The sequence below is a fragment of the Saccoglossus kowalevskii genome, chromosome 5, assembly GCF_978046115.1.
Source record: "Saccoglossus kowalevskii chromosome 5, keSacKowa6.1, whole genome shotgun sequence".
Lineage (NCBI taxonomy): Eukaryota > Metazoa > Hemichordata > Enteropneusta > Harrimaniidae > Saccoglossus > Saccoglossus kowalevskii.
The window spans coordinates 14,651,772-14,668,854 of record NC_140645.1 but is presented as its reverse complement, the minus strand read 5'-3'; the positions used below and the strand labels follow the sequence as shown (position 1 = coordinate 14,668,854).

The 17,083-nt window shown below is 36.5% G+C and overlaps 1 protein-coding gene across 1 annotated transcript; it reads left to right on the top strand.

The window, feature by feature from the left end:
- The first annotated feature begins 2,065 nt into the window (after positions 1-2,065).
- On the top strand, positions 2,066-11,286 carry LOC102804437 (uncharacterized). The gene is made up of 7 exons (XM_085499563.1): positions 2,066-2,155; positions 8,038-8,112; positions 8,565-8,751; positions 8,900-8,995; positions 9,289-9,384; positions 9,573-9,665; positions 10,364-11,286. The coding sequence occupies exons 3-7, from the start codon at positions 8,591-8,593 to the stop codon at positions 10,884-10,886; spliced, it is 969 nt and encodes a 322-aa protein (XP_085355689.1). The 5' UTR covers positions 2,066-2,155; positions 8,038-8,112; positions 8,565-8,590; the 3' UTR covers positions 10,887-11,286.
- The last annotated feature ends 5,797 nt before the right edge of the window (positions 11,287-17,083 follow it).

Below are 17,083 nucleotides of genomic sequence, written 5' to 3'. Positions count from 1 at the left end.
TCGCCGGTCGTGAATAAAGATAGTCATAATGATGAACGACTATGCTTGTTTATGGTCGTTCGCGTTTGGAAAATATTACATAATTATTGTTGTTTGGTATAATTTTCATAGGAGTGAAGCCTTTTTCATGAATAGTATTCATCAGAAATAATTCGTCTTAACCTTAAATTATCATCTTATAAATATATATGTTGTTTTACACCGTATGTAATGAAGCGAAATTTAGAAATATGGTTTCAGCGTAATGTTTGATCAGAGCCATCGTCCGTATCGAACGGTTTGTTGGAGCCGACTTATTGCCAACCCGTGGTAAACGCGTATTTTATGTTAAACAAATGGCCAAGTTTGGTTGGATCAAAGACATTGTCTTTGGTTGGATGCGCCTGTTGGAAAGACGCCCAATCAGACGCTCGGTACCATCATTACGCGGTGAGGTAAAGAACAAAATGTCTGAAATGACGAAGTGTAGCTCGGTTACTTCAAAATTCTTCTAGTAACCGCGCATGTAGAGTGCGTTTAGGTTGTTTGCCAAACTCAAAAAACCGGTGCTGCATTTTTTCACCCAGTTTTCCACAATTGTTGTTATGCCAACCTTGCCGGCTTTTTGTGGTCTGTCGAACAAAGTAATGAAACTGTCAATGTCACTGTCAGCTGAAACAAACGTTCCTTGGCTAGCTATATTCAATGATAGTCAACTTCTTTATTGTTTACACACACATTTACTTCTATTTTGACGTCACGGAAGCGACTCGTCAATAGAGGGCGTGACTTATATGAAACAAATTTAAACTATGTACTAACGAACATAGTAATTAGCCTACTGTGAAATGCACAATGGACAACAACTTTCTACATAATATAATGAGAAAGAAATTAACAAGCTTGTTATATAAAACGGTATTCTTTTAATATCTGAAACAGATCGTGTCAGATAATAATATTATTAGGTTCATGTCACCGGGCATATAGAAGAAGCGTAAATTGTACCACTTTCCAACACATATTTCTCATAAAATATTGCAGTGGTCCCTAAGTGTGTTACTTAGTCGGTTGTCCCAATTCTCAGTATCATAGTGATTAAAGGCAAATCAATTATTCGGACCGAACCTTTCCAAGGATATGGTGCAAGATTAACTTTAAAAAAAACGTCAACAGTAGTTCGGAACTAACAATTACAAAAAGTGTAATTTATGCTTAATTGTTTTCGCCAACTTGAAAGAAATTCCAGGTTTTGTGTGCATGTATAGGACATGCAATATAATAAAGGAATGAGCTGTTCTTCCGGGGTGCCAAACCTTGGGATATCACCAAGGAATTATAGGACACCAGTGCCTGTGTTGTTTACGTTATTAAGGTTCATTTTGTATTCCATTCATTTTAATCCAGTCCATTTGTTGTGAGATAGGAATCAATTGGAGTAGCCGAAGCAAATACAGGTTATCTATCATTTCATTTGCTACTGCTACTCGTTCTTAAACGGCAATTTGCTTTAATAATTTATTTATATTATTATTGTGATAACTCACTCTTTAATACCGGTTTCGTAGTTAATATAAAAGAGATAATCAGCGCTAGAGATTGCTTGTGCACCCGCCCCCCCCCACTCAGGATTCATAGGGGGCCGCATGCGCGTTCCCATTTTCTCGGGAAAGGGGGTACTTTTTGACGATCTGTCTCGGGAACATTTTCCCGAGAAAATCGTAGAAAAGGGGTATTTTTTGCTTGTTTTCCCGAGAATCTCAAAATAGGGGGTGTATTTCAAAACACTTCCCGAGATATAAAAAAAAGGGGGGTTTAAAAGGAGTTCTAGACTGAAAAGTTCCCTATATAGGGGGTGAAATTCATCGGAAAAGCCCGTGAAAGGGGGGGGGTGTTAAATGTTCTTCTTTTCCCTAGATAGGGGGGGGGGTCAAAAAATGAGGGAACAAGCATAGGCCCCCCCTAAATATAGGGAGTGGGGGGGGGGGCTTGTGCAATTGATATCTGATTTCGAGAACCTTCTGCCGCCAACGGTAGAATAAAGAGAGAGTGAGAGAGAGAGAGAGTGAAACGATCGATAACTTAGGGAGTAAAATGGGGCCGTCACGTCTCACATGAGGTGTTGCTTTTCTTGCTATCTCACATACCGAAGATTTATCACGGTAACATGACCGACGTAAGTTCATTTTTTAACTTGATTTCAGATTATTGTGTATCTTAAATCCAGGGCTCCAACCTCGCATGCTCCAAGCACAAATACACAACCTGGAGGGCGCGCCCATAACACCCCTACGTGGCACACATACTAGTATTCTATTGCCGTTCACTTAATCCGTGCATATATATATATACACACGTATAACTCCGTTTTCAATTACGTGATCTTTGAATTTCAACGCAACTCAAAATTACACTGATGTCTACTTGGTTAATTCTCGATTTAGCGGACTAGCCACCTTTACTTGCCGTAGCATTGAAACCACCTGTACACCTTTTACAAATTTACAAAAACAAGGCGTTTCAATTGCATGAACATACGAACTTAAAGTCATTCTTCTGCTATTGATATGCAAATAAACCTACTCGGCTTGTTTGCTTGCCACAGAGGATTCCAATATTTATTTCTATATTTGCATTATCTTTAGGGTTACAGAAAAGGGCAAGATATGTACAAGGCCTTCTATAATCCAAATCTAAACTACACAATAAATTAAGTTGAATTTGTATTCAATTCAATTCAACTCAATTAAAACGCAACCCTATATAGAGTAGCAACTTAAGTGAGTTAAATTATATTTAATGAAGGCATGAATTTAAATAAATTGCATTCCTATTATGATAACAATGTAATTTACAATTCAAAATTCGGCCGGAACAATCGATAGCCCTGTTAATGCGATGGGAACTGAACGTAAAGTGAGAGTCTGGATAATAAAAAGTTACCTGAGATTTATATCTATCTGTTCAAGCGAAGATAATGAATCAAATATAAGTTTATTATCTGCGCGTCTCGCCTTAACAGTACTCGAGATGTACGACGCGATACCGTTTGACCGCTTAGGTTGCCCTAGTTCATCGCGGCGCATGGTATACAACGTCACTTCAACGTCGTGATTGAGGTGATTGCGACACCTACCTATCGCAGTGACTTTGTGATCAATCAATAACAGATTCCCTAGCAATAAACGTAATGTTGCAATTCGGGTCAGGTGAGAAGTATCGATATGTTTATTAGTCCCCGTTCGGACGAAGTCCGAAAACGGGGACTCATAATTCGGTCTTCGTCCGTCCGTGCGTCTGGGCGCCCGTGCGTCCGTCCAGATTCATATCTCAAAATCCCTTGGACCGATTCCGTTCATTCTTTGCATGTGCCTAGTACTTTATGTGGGACAAATGCAAATGCAGTGGTTTAGCGATTCCATTCAAAAAGGCCGACTGGCAGCCATCTTGTTTTTTGAAAATGTTGTATTTTGGACATGTTTTGTCAGTTTTCATTCAAACTTGGTACATAGATTATGCATGTTAGGATACATGTCCCCGACCGTCCGTGAAATCCCAAGTCTGTCCATCCGTGTGTCCGTCCGTGCGTCAGTCTGTCCAGAGTCATATTTCAGAATCCCTTGGACCGATTCCGTTCATTGTTTGCATGTGCCTAGTACTTTATGTGGGACATATGCACATTCAATGGTTAAGCGATTTGATTCTAAATGGCTGACTGGCAGCTATCTTGTTTTTTGAAAATGTTGTATTGTGGACATACTTTGTCAGTTGTCATTCAAACTTGGTACATAGATTATACATGCTAGGATACATGTCCATGCCGATTTATTTTGCAATTGGATCAACGATGGTCGACTGGCAAGCATCTTGTTTTTTTTTATATGCGGTATTTGGCACATATATGTACTTTATACATGCTAGGATGCATGTCCATGACAATTTGTTTCAAAATCTGGTCAAGGATTGCCGATTGACAGCCATCTGACTTTTTGACCTTACTACTATATTTCCACAATTTATGTACCATTTTCATTCGTATTTGGCACATACATCATACATATCAGTGTGTTTCATAATCAGATCAAAGATGGCCGAATAACGGCTGTTTTTATTTTTGGCCATATTTACTACACGGAACACGTGTTTTGATGTAAATAAACAATCTGTTGTATACGCCACTTGGAACTCAAGTTTCAAGGATACGCTCGCGACAACCCCTCCGCTTTAATATGACGAGCACAAAGAGAACTTTCGAAAATTTAACAGGGACTGTGTCATTTTCAATGACTTGTTTATTTGGCATGAACAGTTAATAATTTATTTCTATTTGGTGAGAAATGTTAATGTGAAATGTCAATGAGAAATGTTAATGAGAAATGTTACAGATTTAGGAATATACAAGTATGTTTTTCATAGACATAATTACTAGATTCAGACTAAACTTGTTATGCATATAACACACTGTTTTGTCGAATTGGTAAATTTGAATTTTAACAGTTCATAACGTCCAGTCATTTTAGTTTCGCACTTTATCGGTTTTGCTTACAGTAAATTGATCAGTCATATTTCTCAGTTTGTATAAGGTGTATCATAGACAGTGAACCAGTTAAACACTGGTTCTAAGCAGAGTGTCACAGTTATCACCGTATGCTAATAAAGCTAAGTGTACTACTTAGGTGTTTAAACATTGCGGCATAGCGTCGTTGTGCAGTACACCGTGGCAGTCCACAATATTACAAAGTGCTTTGTTATTCATGCAGTAAAAAGCAAAGCAAATACGTGCGCGGAGCAGCGTAACATCAGTAAACTAAACTTTCCAAATACACAATGCGTCTTTGATGTCACTGAATAGCGCCGTTCTACTGACATAGATTTGTCGTCTGCTACGCGTATTCCGAATGTTTGACGTAATGATATCACTTGTGACGTCAGAGACAAATACATCCAAACGAGTTTAATGTTATGTTCATGCGGCGACACTTTATCAATAATGACGTGACCATGTTTTGACAAATCAAACATTCTATGTGTTAAATGTAGCAGAAGTGAAGACTGTCGCGAATATTTTAGGATATGGTTTCACAGTTATCTAGAAAATCGTCTCCAGACAGTGGATGTCAATGGTACCGTATCACCCCCAAACCAAGTTAAATGTGGAATTCCCCAGGGTTCAATACTTGGCCCTCTATTATTTCTTCTCTATATTAATGATATTAACTCCAGTACCAATGCCTTTGATTTTCGTTTATTTGCAGATGACACTAACCTATTCAACTCACATAAATTTAACCAAATTAATCTTAATACTATCAATGCAGAATTTAAAAAAAGTCGTTGACTGGTGTAAAGCTAATAAACTAACAATTAATGCCAACAAAACAAATTATATGGTAATTAAAACTCCACAAAAACAAGTTCATATTAATGGATCCCTAGAAATTGAAAATGTACCGTTAGAGGGCGTAACATCAGTATCTTACTTGGGTGTCAATATAAATTCGTCTTTCAACTGGAAATCTCATATTAACAAAGTCACTAACATACTTAGCTCTAAAATTGGTATAATCTCATAAATTTGACATTATGTCCCAAAGTATATTCTTATTCTATTATATAATACCCTGATTCTTCCACATTTAACGTACTGTGCCGAAATATGGGGAAACGCTTATCCTACCCTTCTTGAACCGATTCTACGACTCCAGAAAAGACTTGTGCGGCTTATCACCTTTTCAAAATTGAACTCGCATTCTGCAACACTGTTCCGTTCTCTTCAAATTCTGGACATTCATAAACTATGTAAATTCCACTCTTGTCTATATATTTTCGATTTAAATAAAAATCGTTTCGCACGCTGTCCTGATACCTACATCAACACTCCTTCTCATAATTATCCCACTAAAATAAATAGAAGTGGCAGCCTCTCTATACCAAAAACAAAACTTTCTATAACCCAGCATAACATAAAGTTTGCATCACTTAAGCATTGGAATTCACTAGAACCAGAACTACAAAATGCCAATATTAGTAGATATTTTTTTAAAAATTTTCTGAAAGCTGAACTTATATCTGAATATTCAGATTAATTATACGACTATTGGCTGACAACTCACTACAACAGACTGACTGATTAACGGATTGACAAGCTGACTAATTGACTGGTAGTATAAATTATATGTATATGATAAATTTATGATAATGCGCACGTCAGTACAATATTATTTCTTATTCCGGGTCTAGGACTCGACTAGCTCAAATAAGCTATTTCCATGACCCACACCAGAATCCTTTGCAGTGGTAAAAAGGAAAAATTAATTGTGTTATGTATATTTTCTTTTTGTGGTGTAAATAAATAAATAAATAAATACAAAATACAAAATAAATACAAATATAGCTAGACAAATGAACCTCCAATCTCCCCTTCTAAGGTAAATTGCGGGCATTCGACCTGATAAATAGGGGAGAATTTTGACACAATTGTGTCATGTCACTTTTGTTTTTTTCGCTAACTTGCCTAAAATAATGCACATAACCCAATGTTATGTCACGTTAAATCTGTACTTTACTGAAAAGGAATAGTAATGAATGTTCTAATAATTCTTGAAATTCATATGTATCCGTCATATGTACATATCATTTTTTCACAATATTTACCAAACAATATTTTAGGATATGGTAAGAAATTTTCTTCACAAGAATAAATAGTAAATGGCTCAAAGACCGTCATTTTCATAGATGTTTGTCTTGTGGGAAAAGTAGTTCGGTGAATAACTATTTTGATTTGTTTTAGTGGCTGCGATAAGTTTAAAGGGCGGTGGTCGTCGCGTTGCGCATGTGCGACATTTGTTCAAAAAAGCGGTTTTTTGCCCGGTATCCGCGGAGCTCCGGGGAGCTACCATGTCCTCCGAGGAGATCCGCCGATTTCACTCATTACCTTTTAATGAGGTCATCCAAAAACAACCTTTTTTTCTGTCCAAATACGAACGGGGTCAACTTGTCAAGTAGAAAAATAGCTGCCCGCTGTTTGACAGCAATTGGTTCAAAGTTCAGGGAGCAGAGATTCCTATCCTGTTAGAGATTTTCAATTTGTGTTTAGTGACAGTGCGTTCCAGTCAACGAAGACGTCTTAGTTATATTAATGCATCTTGATATTGATGGTTTGACGCAATGGTATTTTTCCAGCGTTTTATCAAAGTTGTGTTGTAAGGAAGTTATGAATTACGGCGTTATGTAATGCAATTGTTATTATAATTATAGTTATTAATAAACTGTGTATTGCCGATCCGTTTTTATTAAAGTTGCTTTTTTATTTCAGTGAGATAAACTAATGTTCGTTTTTATTAGGAAATATTATTTTATTCAAATCTGAGTATGATATTATATCGCAAGTAATCCAATGTTTTACGTCAACAATGCAACGTGTTACAGCAAATATTTACGGCCCATAATGTTTGTGAAATTTACGCATGGAAACAGTATTGTTACGTGACCTGGAGAAAGTCGCTTACATGTATTTAAACCTCAGACATAGAATTTGCATGGAAGCATAATTCTGTTTTGTCGGCAAGGCACGAATTTTTATTTCAGTGCGATCCACTATAATTTTCATTATTTGGAAATAATTGTTTATATTAATTTCAGTTCTAGCTATACTGCAAGTAGATCCATGTTTACACTGGCAAAGCAAAGTTACATAGCAACATTTACGCCCAGTAATTTTGTGACTACACGACGCTAAGAATTAGGTCAGCGGAGACCTTTGTACAATGTCAGAAAATATATAAACGTTTAAATATAATGTATTTACGTTTAAGTTGTCCTATTTAAGTTGTCGAATTAATGTTTTTATTTGGAGTTTTTATTTTGTCCAGTCGTCTGCCGAAAACGATGCGCCGCACTGAATTTACAGCTGTTCTTGCATAAATTTGCATATCACGCTGAGCTCCTCGGCACAGCAGAAGCTTAGGTCTTGTAGTACCAGATTAGGAATATATGAGATTAGTTACGTTCAGATGTCAACGTCTAGTATAACCCTTGTCTATTTCATTGTCCCAACAGCGCTGTATTATTTGTTCTGCACCACTCGGTATCCACATTCTTCCTGTAAAACAACAATGCATTATATCTAACGAGGTAAGTACTTTAAAGATACATTGACATACTTAATGAAAGGCATTTATAACACAGTCTCGCAATATATCTATAACATACTTGAGTGTTCAACATTTAAACTTGTAGTTAATCACTGCTCAACATGTATTCATTATGATGACATACAGACTAACAGCATTTTGAATCACATTTCAATAGGGCGATTATATATGGAAATTATGAAAACTTAATCAAGTAGGGGGCATATCAGATACAACAATAAACACATGAATAATTCATTCACACTTTTCACGCACCAAACGCCAAAGGGTACAACGAAAGACATATCTGAACAAATACAAAAAAGGAAATAAATAGACTTCGGTTCTTTTTCGCTCTTCGATTTCGGCTTACTACACTTTGACGTCATGTTATGCGAGGACGGACTTTTAATGACAAGGTATATGATTTAATTGTTGTTTCATATCGCATAGTCTAAAAATACATATCAAATTCCAAGATGAAGAATTACTGTAATCGATGGAAATGCACGGTTTTCACACTGTTCGTTCCTCTGACGCTGGTAGGATGGATCGGGTACGCCGGTATATATTCCAGTGCATTGTCACATCAATGGACATCTTTAGTCGTCGGAGCTGGAATGTCATGGATTCAAACAAGGTATGAATCATTAAAAGTAATAATGCACGTAGCGGCTGCATAATGATACAAAGTCAATATTCTTTTGTTGATGTAGCAAACAATATTTTCATATACAACATCCATTTCATATTATGCAATGCCAATATAATCTTGTTTTTATCTGCAGTGAGACCACAACGTCAACTACACGATTACAGATTGTCACCCACACGAACATCTCCGCAAATGGCTCGGAGGTTATTGGTGAAAGAAGTGAATCAAGGTAGATGATCATTGGATGGTTTATTATATAACGTTTAGTCTAGTATATTATAAAACCTTATAATTTAATCAGGACTAATTGAATTGCATTTGACATTGATACCATTTTGTCGGAGCTAGAATATCATGGATTTAAACAAGCTATGAATCATTAAAAGGAATAATGCACGTAGCTGCTGCAAAATGATACAAAGTCAATATTATTTTGTTGATGTTGCAAACAATATTTCTATATACAACATCAATATTATGCAATGACATAGGGTGACAATATAATCTTGTTTTTATCTGCAGTAAGAACACAACAGCAACTACAAGACTACAGATTGCTACCCACACGAACATGTCCGCAAATGGCACGGAGGTTATTGGTGAAAGAAGTGAATTAAGGTAGATGATCATTGCATGGTTTATTATATAACGTTTAGTTTAGTATATTATAAAAAAATTGTAATTTAATCAGGACTAATTGAATAGTATTTGACATTGATTTCATTTCGTCGCAGCTAGAATATAATGGATTTAAACAAGGTATGCAATGACATAGGGTGACAATATAATCTTGTTTTTATCTGCAGTAAGAACACAACAGCAACTACAAGACTACAGATTGCTACCCACACGAACATGTCCGCAAATGGCACGGAGGTTATTGGTAGAAGTAAATTAAGGTACAAGATCATTGTATAGTTTATTACATAACGAGCTCGCATCCACGGGATGAGTTTTAGCTCTCATCTATAAATTTAGCTCATTTCACTTTTAAAGTTGGTTTCTGTTCTCATTGATGAGTTTCAGTTCAGGGTGTTAACTCCGCACTAAATAAGTTTCATGTATTGTTTATCAGTATTAATGTTCACTCACGAACGATTTGAAACTCGTCTACAAATTAAAAAGGAGTTGAAATGATTCTGTGGGTGTCGGGATCACGTAGCGATACGATGCAACATGATTGTGCCATGTCCCTCGTCAAATGTATGTTTCATTGCGCCCTCATTTCTGTAAAAAAAATAACGATGACATTTCTGAATATCACTTCTGTATTTGCTCTCAGTAGCTTCCTTATACATCGCCTCAGTGATTACGTGCTTCTGTGACGTCACTTTACGTTGGCGTGTGAAACGATTGTGATTGGTTGCGTAGTCGTTCGTCATTTAGAAGATAGTGAATATCTCATTAACATATTAGCAGTGAATCAAAACGACATCGATGATGTGAAGGATCTTACTATCATTCAATTACGTCATAGAAACTTGTTGTCCATTGCCAGATGGGGTAATTTATAGGGAAGTCGTATTGATTACAGTGGTTGACAAAGCAAAATGATTGCAATATTTATTTAACGGTTTCGTTATGATTTGTTCAACAGGAAACTTGTATCTACGAAGTACCCTAATGCAGACATTATAAAAATTTATGAAAAAAATGTCTCCGCGGAAAATATGACTTTCGGACTTAATAATTCGACAAGGGATGAAGGCATTACACATACAATACCAGCACAAAAGACGTGCGCTCTAATTGGTAATGGAGGAATATTGTTAAATAGCTGTTGTGGTGAAGAAATCAACTCCAATAACTTTGTTGTTAGGTGTAATATTCCAGTAATAACGGGATATGAACAAGACGTTGGAAATAAAACAAATGTTACAATTATAAATCGAGCAACAATGATGCAACTTTACAGAATGTCCCATCGGCGAAAGCAAAAACAACTTCCAGATTTTCTCAACAATTACGTTTCATTGAATAACACCATACTTTGGTACCCCGGGGTATCGTCAGTGCCTGTAAGACAGCGTTCAATTGCGTATTTGAAATCCAGGTTAAATCTTGTATATGAAGTTGCATACACCGCTCAAAAAAGCTTCTTACCAAATGTACAAAGGTAATTAGCATGCATATTCAAATTTGTTTGTTGTTTTTTTTTTGTACGCCAATGAGATCGTGTCTTTTCCTACGTTGTTACCTTGCCCGTAACATCAAAGATGGAAGGGAAATGTATATTAGAGAAAGATTTTTGTCCGGCGTTGTTGTCGTCGTCGTCGTCGTTGTTGTTGTTGTAGTCGTCGTTGATAATTGTTATTGTGTGAAAATATCATGCAAAGACTGAGAAAACTTTTTACTGTTTCTTCTTAACTGATCACTGATGATAGACATTCGGAAGTCACTGAACTCAGTGGAAATATGCATTGTTGTATGTGTTCAATGAAGCAAATCATTTATCTTGTATTAATATCCTCGGTAATGTGTCTCCCAAATTCCATGGAAATACTAGACTAGGTTTCAAAACCAACTCATGGAGAGAGTGTTTACACAGTCCGATACACATTTGCAAACCTACCAATAAAATCTTCACAGAAAACAAGAAGTCAAATAATCAATATAAACACTCCTGTGAATAATTTGAAGACACACTTTAAAAACAAAGACGCTAGTGTTTGAAGATGTAGATTCTCAGCAGGCAACATTGCTATTGACTTTTCTCTCCAATGGACACCAACTAACAATTTAAGTTGATTTGCATACAAAGCAGAGCTTGCAACATGATAGCTATTCGTTGAGGGCGTTTTTTTAATTTTCAAATAATGCAGTAGTCACACAATGAATACAATAATGCAGTTCATATTTGCCTCAGTGAATCATTAATTTTTGACAGACACTTGTAAAAATACTTGGACAAAAGCCAGCTAAGATTTCCTGTTATCTTTCATGTTTTATGAATCTATTCACGTCTAAATGCAGCTGAGATGAGACGTTTGTTTTTATACTATAATATCTGAATTACTTTGAATTAACCTTGAAATTATGTCCCTTAACATATTTAAACAAATTAGGCACCTATGTTTTTGTATGATATTTACATCTATCAAGGACATTTGGTAGACTGCTTTCCAACTGTTGTTTCAACCCCACTACTTATTTGTATTCAAAATTAAATATAACAATGCATATACATATTGAAACAAACTGTGATAAAGGGAATAATATTATATAACAAAAAGCAATATCACCAGAGTTTTTGTCATGTTTTGGATTTTGGAACAAGTCTGCTCTGGTTCAGTATTGCTAGATCGGACCAGGTCAGTACTGTGGCGGGGGTTTGTGCTCTTTCGCTGGTTCACGGCGTCTCTTGCGTCGACTGGCAAATAAAACGCAGGTAACTAGTAATCGCCAGATTGTTCCACTAAGCGATGTAATTTGAAAACATTCCAATATTCGCTTTCCTCAAACAAGTCTTCATGGCTGCAATAACGCCATGCCCATACAGTAAGAACTTAATATATTTGAGATGGTTCTGGCATTTCTCGCTGTTTCCGTACAAATCGATAACAAAAGAAACAGTTTCTTATAATTTTTTCGAAAGTAAAAAGAACCCCCTGAACGGCCACGAGCGTAAGCGCTGACGTCAGGTAACCAAGAGAAATAGAACAAGCAACGAGAAAGTGAACGGGAACCAGCTAATTTCGCTCTCAGGCTCCTTCTATTTGCATGATATATTCGTATCTGCTGCAAACATTGAGGTGGTTTTACAATCATCATGATTGCGAATGCATCCTCCTTAATTTACATTTCATAACATGTGTCACCGATCATTTTAAAGATGCAATATCAATGAAAACAAATTATCATTTAATATTGCTATTTGATACGTTGTATTGATGGTTATTTGATTATAATCTTTTGTAAACTAAAAATGTTGTTTTGCGGCACACACAATAGTATACCCCTCACTTGAGTTGACTGAACAATTCAATGACATGCATTGTTTTCTAGTTGCCTGGGATAATTGTCATTGTCTTTTTATTAGCTTTGCTAGTGTCTGGGACAATGACTTTCATTGCTAGCGTCTAGCGTTAAGCGCGTCTGTTCGCACAGGCGGTGAGGTATAAGGGTCTAATACACTAAGTTCTATATTCTACAGATTTCTTCACCTACGCAAATTGCCATCAACAGGGCTACGCACACTGGTCGCTGCACTTTCATTCTGTGACGTCATCACAATGTACGGATTCTATCCTCGTCTTCTGGACACCGCTGGCAACAAGGTGCCCTATCATTACTACGGCTCTAACGCGACGATAGATGACTTTAAAGCTGCACATAACTGGAAGGCAGAGTTTTCACTGCTGGAATCTTTACACAGAGACGGTACCGCGAAGTGGGTGACTGGGAAATGTACATGAGTCATGGTTGGATTATACATTTATACACTTACATTTTAAAGCGGGAGGAGTCGTTACCTGCGCATGTCTCATATGTCCATATCACGTCGTTGTTTACAAACAAGCATTTACCTATGAGCCTTTGCGTTTTTAGCGTCGGTCGGGACTCAATTCCCACGCGTGCGCAGGTGACGACCCTCCCGCTTTAAAGAACGGTAAACATGAACAAATAGATCATGAGTGTTATCCTTGGTCACGTGTGGAATAAATAATGGGATAACGAACCGAAAACGAGCGATCCTTGCGGTCGGTAGAGCTCCTCTGTAATTGTCAGAGACCAGTGGCAGTTACTAGGCGGATTAAAGAAGTGGAATCTACCACAGTTTATTAATTGTGGCAATGGTCACTGGAACGGCATATCCTGTAAAACGAAACGTCATTGTGTTTGTAATGCATAGATATGTATAATTGATGATGTGGGTGTACAGGAAATTGAAACTGAAACATGAAGTTGTTGTCTCTATTACCAAAATATATTCTTGCATTATTTGATTTCTGTACATGTGACTGAATTGAGAATGACAAAGATAGACAATATGACATGTGACGTTGAAATAACCTTGACCTTTCTATGAATGATCTTGAGGTGACCCTGACCTGGGGTCTTGACTCGACCATGACTCGGGGGAGGTGTTTAACTCGCTCTCACACTCACACTTCAGTATAACCAATATAAAAGCAGCAAACGTATAAACCTTTAAATTACCTTGACTTGAATTTGAGTATTTCAGGGAAACGTTGACCTACCCAGTTCATTTTCCAAAACAAAGTGTACTGAGAAAGCTTAGCTTCCAGCTCATAGAGTTGTCTACTGAGTGCATGCATTATACATAGCCCATATAGAACGTATGGGAAAGTGAAAATATCATCCAAATAATCATAACCTCCACAAAAATGGAGACATCTTCAACGAATGAACACACTCGAAAGAAGACCAGTCCATGTGTCTAAATTATGAATTTCAAAGTTATGTGAGAAATTGAAATGCACTGAAAATAGACACTTGGAGATGGTGCCATGAAAATAATAAGTCTGAGTGTAATTCATGTCAACAACACTCATGCCAAATTTCAAAGCAATCTGACAATCATTTTTAACCATAAATGACAAAAATATTCCCCCCAAAATCCATGCGATCTCATGAAATGAACAAATCTGACGGAGGACCATCCCAGGTAGATGTGGTATGAATAGCAAGGCAATCAAGTTGACGGTTTTGAAGAAGAAGTCGTTTGGAAAAAAAAGTTTACGGACGACGTACAACGGACGGACGACGACAACAAGTGTGGTCAACCCATGAGCTATATTATTACACGATGGAGTGTAGGCATTTCATTATGTTATCATTGGACAACAGTATTCTATCCTCGATGTTTCAAACTGTTTGTTTACTGTACATCAACTTGTTACGGCGGGCGCAAGATATTTGCATACACCTATCTCCCGCGCCTGGTAGGCAATTGCCGCGACTTTGCAACATCCTCAGACACTTTCCAGAGGACTTGATTAATCGATAATCGATGAATATAATACGAACATAAAACTGGGAATTAATATTAACAAGGTATGAAAAATGTAAATTCCACTGATTGGTAGTTTTTTGAGACGTTGTCATTGAGCTTATATTAACAATATTAGCCTTGTGAGTGTGGTCTTCTACATTTCCCGTATAAATGTCTCGTTGCCAGTTTGCTAAGACACTCATAATCGAGTCAATCTTTTTCAGAAATCTTCAACGTATAATGTTAACGTTGTGATTCCAAATTGTGACATGTGGCAATTACAATGAGTTAAATATTGTCGTTGACATGACTATATGAACATCTTGCCCTCCCTTACAAAGTGGCTGTATTACGTCATTTTTGTGTCTGTGGCATCATGCTCAAATACACAGCACAGTCTCCGGTCAGTCAGGCACAGTCAGTATCAGTAATCCATACTACTGGTGGTACTGGTGGTAATACTTACAAGTAGAGCAGAAGTATGCTCTAATATAAGGTGCACGTGATTCTTCCTACAAACATTTTGAATTCATTAATATGAGATACACGAATTCGATGGAAACTGGATGTAAATTACTTTATTTTATAGCATGGCAGCCTTGTGTTAACTTTGTAATATAACCTGACTGGAATAAAGTTTATTTTCAACAAATGACCAACGTAGCTATATTTAAAATTGCATTCCAACTTTGTAAGATCTGCAGAGTGAATATTTCAAAAATAAAAAAAAATATGTTTGCTTCAGTGATTAAACACAGTGTTTTTCGGTTTCGGATAATTTGTGCTAGACCAACTTGTTCCGCGGTCTATGATGCGTATATACCCGTAGTGGTGTCAGCCACTCTCAGAATAACACCCCGCAAGTGCTTTAGTTTAGGTCTGGTTTATTTAAGATGTGGTGAAACTACAAAAAAGGAACGTGCAGAAAGTATACTGTCAATAAACATGGCAGCGTGCATACATTTGTACTGCGTTACATGTGGGTAGTTCAAATACATTGAAAACGACAGTAAATTCGATATAAATTCGAGAATAACTGGAACATCAAATAAACATCGATAATGAAAATAAATCTACATCGCTGATTCTACAATGCGTTCTGGCAGGTTGATAAATGCGTTTCCTGACTGAAACGAAAGCAACTGAGGGCGCTATACCAAATCTAGGGAAAACTAGTGTACAACACACAACTGAATTCATCGGTGAGAGATTTTCTTTATATTAGACAAAGTGGAAATATTAAAACTGTAAAGGCGTCCTGACATTTTTGACTTAAATTTTAAAGGGCACTGGTCATAGCGCCATTTTGTTGATAAACATTGATTTTCCCACAATACAAGGCGCTTTTCTGAGAATTGACCTGGGTGCAACATGCACTAATTACCACCGGTGACTTCGATTGGAATCATCAGGGAAATTTCATAGTTAAAAGCTTGGTAACTTCTCAGTTTGTACTCGTTGATCTGCGCAACAGTCAAAATTGCCATCTTCGTCCATATGAGTCCCATATCTCACGCATGCGCGACGAGCACCGCCCTATAAGAACCATGCCATGCAAATGGATTGAAAACTAAAGATGTATTATGATACATGTATCAGTGTGTTTATTTATGTTACATATTTTCAAGGTATTTTTCAAAGCTAACAAGTCATTTACGCACATGAATTCAAATATAATTCATGAAAAAAAACTGAAAATTATTTAGGGTTAGGGTTTTTCATACATTTAAAATTAAACGTCGTTGCCCTCTCCGTAATCCTGCAACAAAATTTGTAACCGTCTTAACAAAATCACTAATTCTTGTCCTTTAATTTCTGTACAGTTCTTAATGAAATACTAAAGAATACGTTACACATCCGGGTATTTTCCCTTGATTACTCATATTTTCTGATTTATACTGGTAAATAAATCAAATACAGAGATTATTTAGCCTAGATAAAAAGAAATCTTCCACATCACAGCCAACCAGACAAATAAACATAAAAAACACACCAGATTCAACTGTACATACTAATCATATGCATTCTCATCGTCATTAGAGTAATACATTTTTAAACAATGCAAGAAAATGAGTTTCAATAAAAATCATCACGGTCTATTATATGGCTACAGTTGCTTTGTGGTATTTTACAAAGAATATAGATTACGATTAGGAAGTATGTCATGCAAACTCATATTTTCTTTTGCAACGGATTGTAGAAAATATATGTATTATCTTTATAAAATATTATATAAACAGTGTATCCTAAATATATATATAATAATTATAGTAGCATTCTCTGCCATGGTTCAAGTAGAGTAGAGTAGCCTTAGTTACCATTGAATATTATAATCAAGTGTTCATTACAAAGGATTAAAAC

Bases quoted from the DNA above. Each gene is read 5' to 3' on its own strand.
- LOC102804437 (XM_085499563.1), top strand. From the start codon at position 8,591: ATGAAGAATTACTGTAATCGATGGAAATGCACGGTTTTCACACTGTTC. The intron at 8,752-8,899 runs GTATGAATCATT...TTTTATCTGCAG, and splicing joins ATGTCATGGATTCAAACAAG to TGAGACCACAACGTCAACTA. The intron at 9,666-10,363 runs GTACAAGATCAT...TTTGTTCAACAG, and splicing joins ATTGGTAGAAGTAAATTAAG to GAAACTTGTATCTACGAAGT.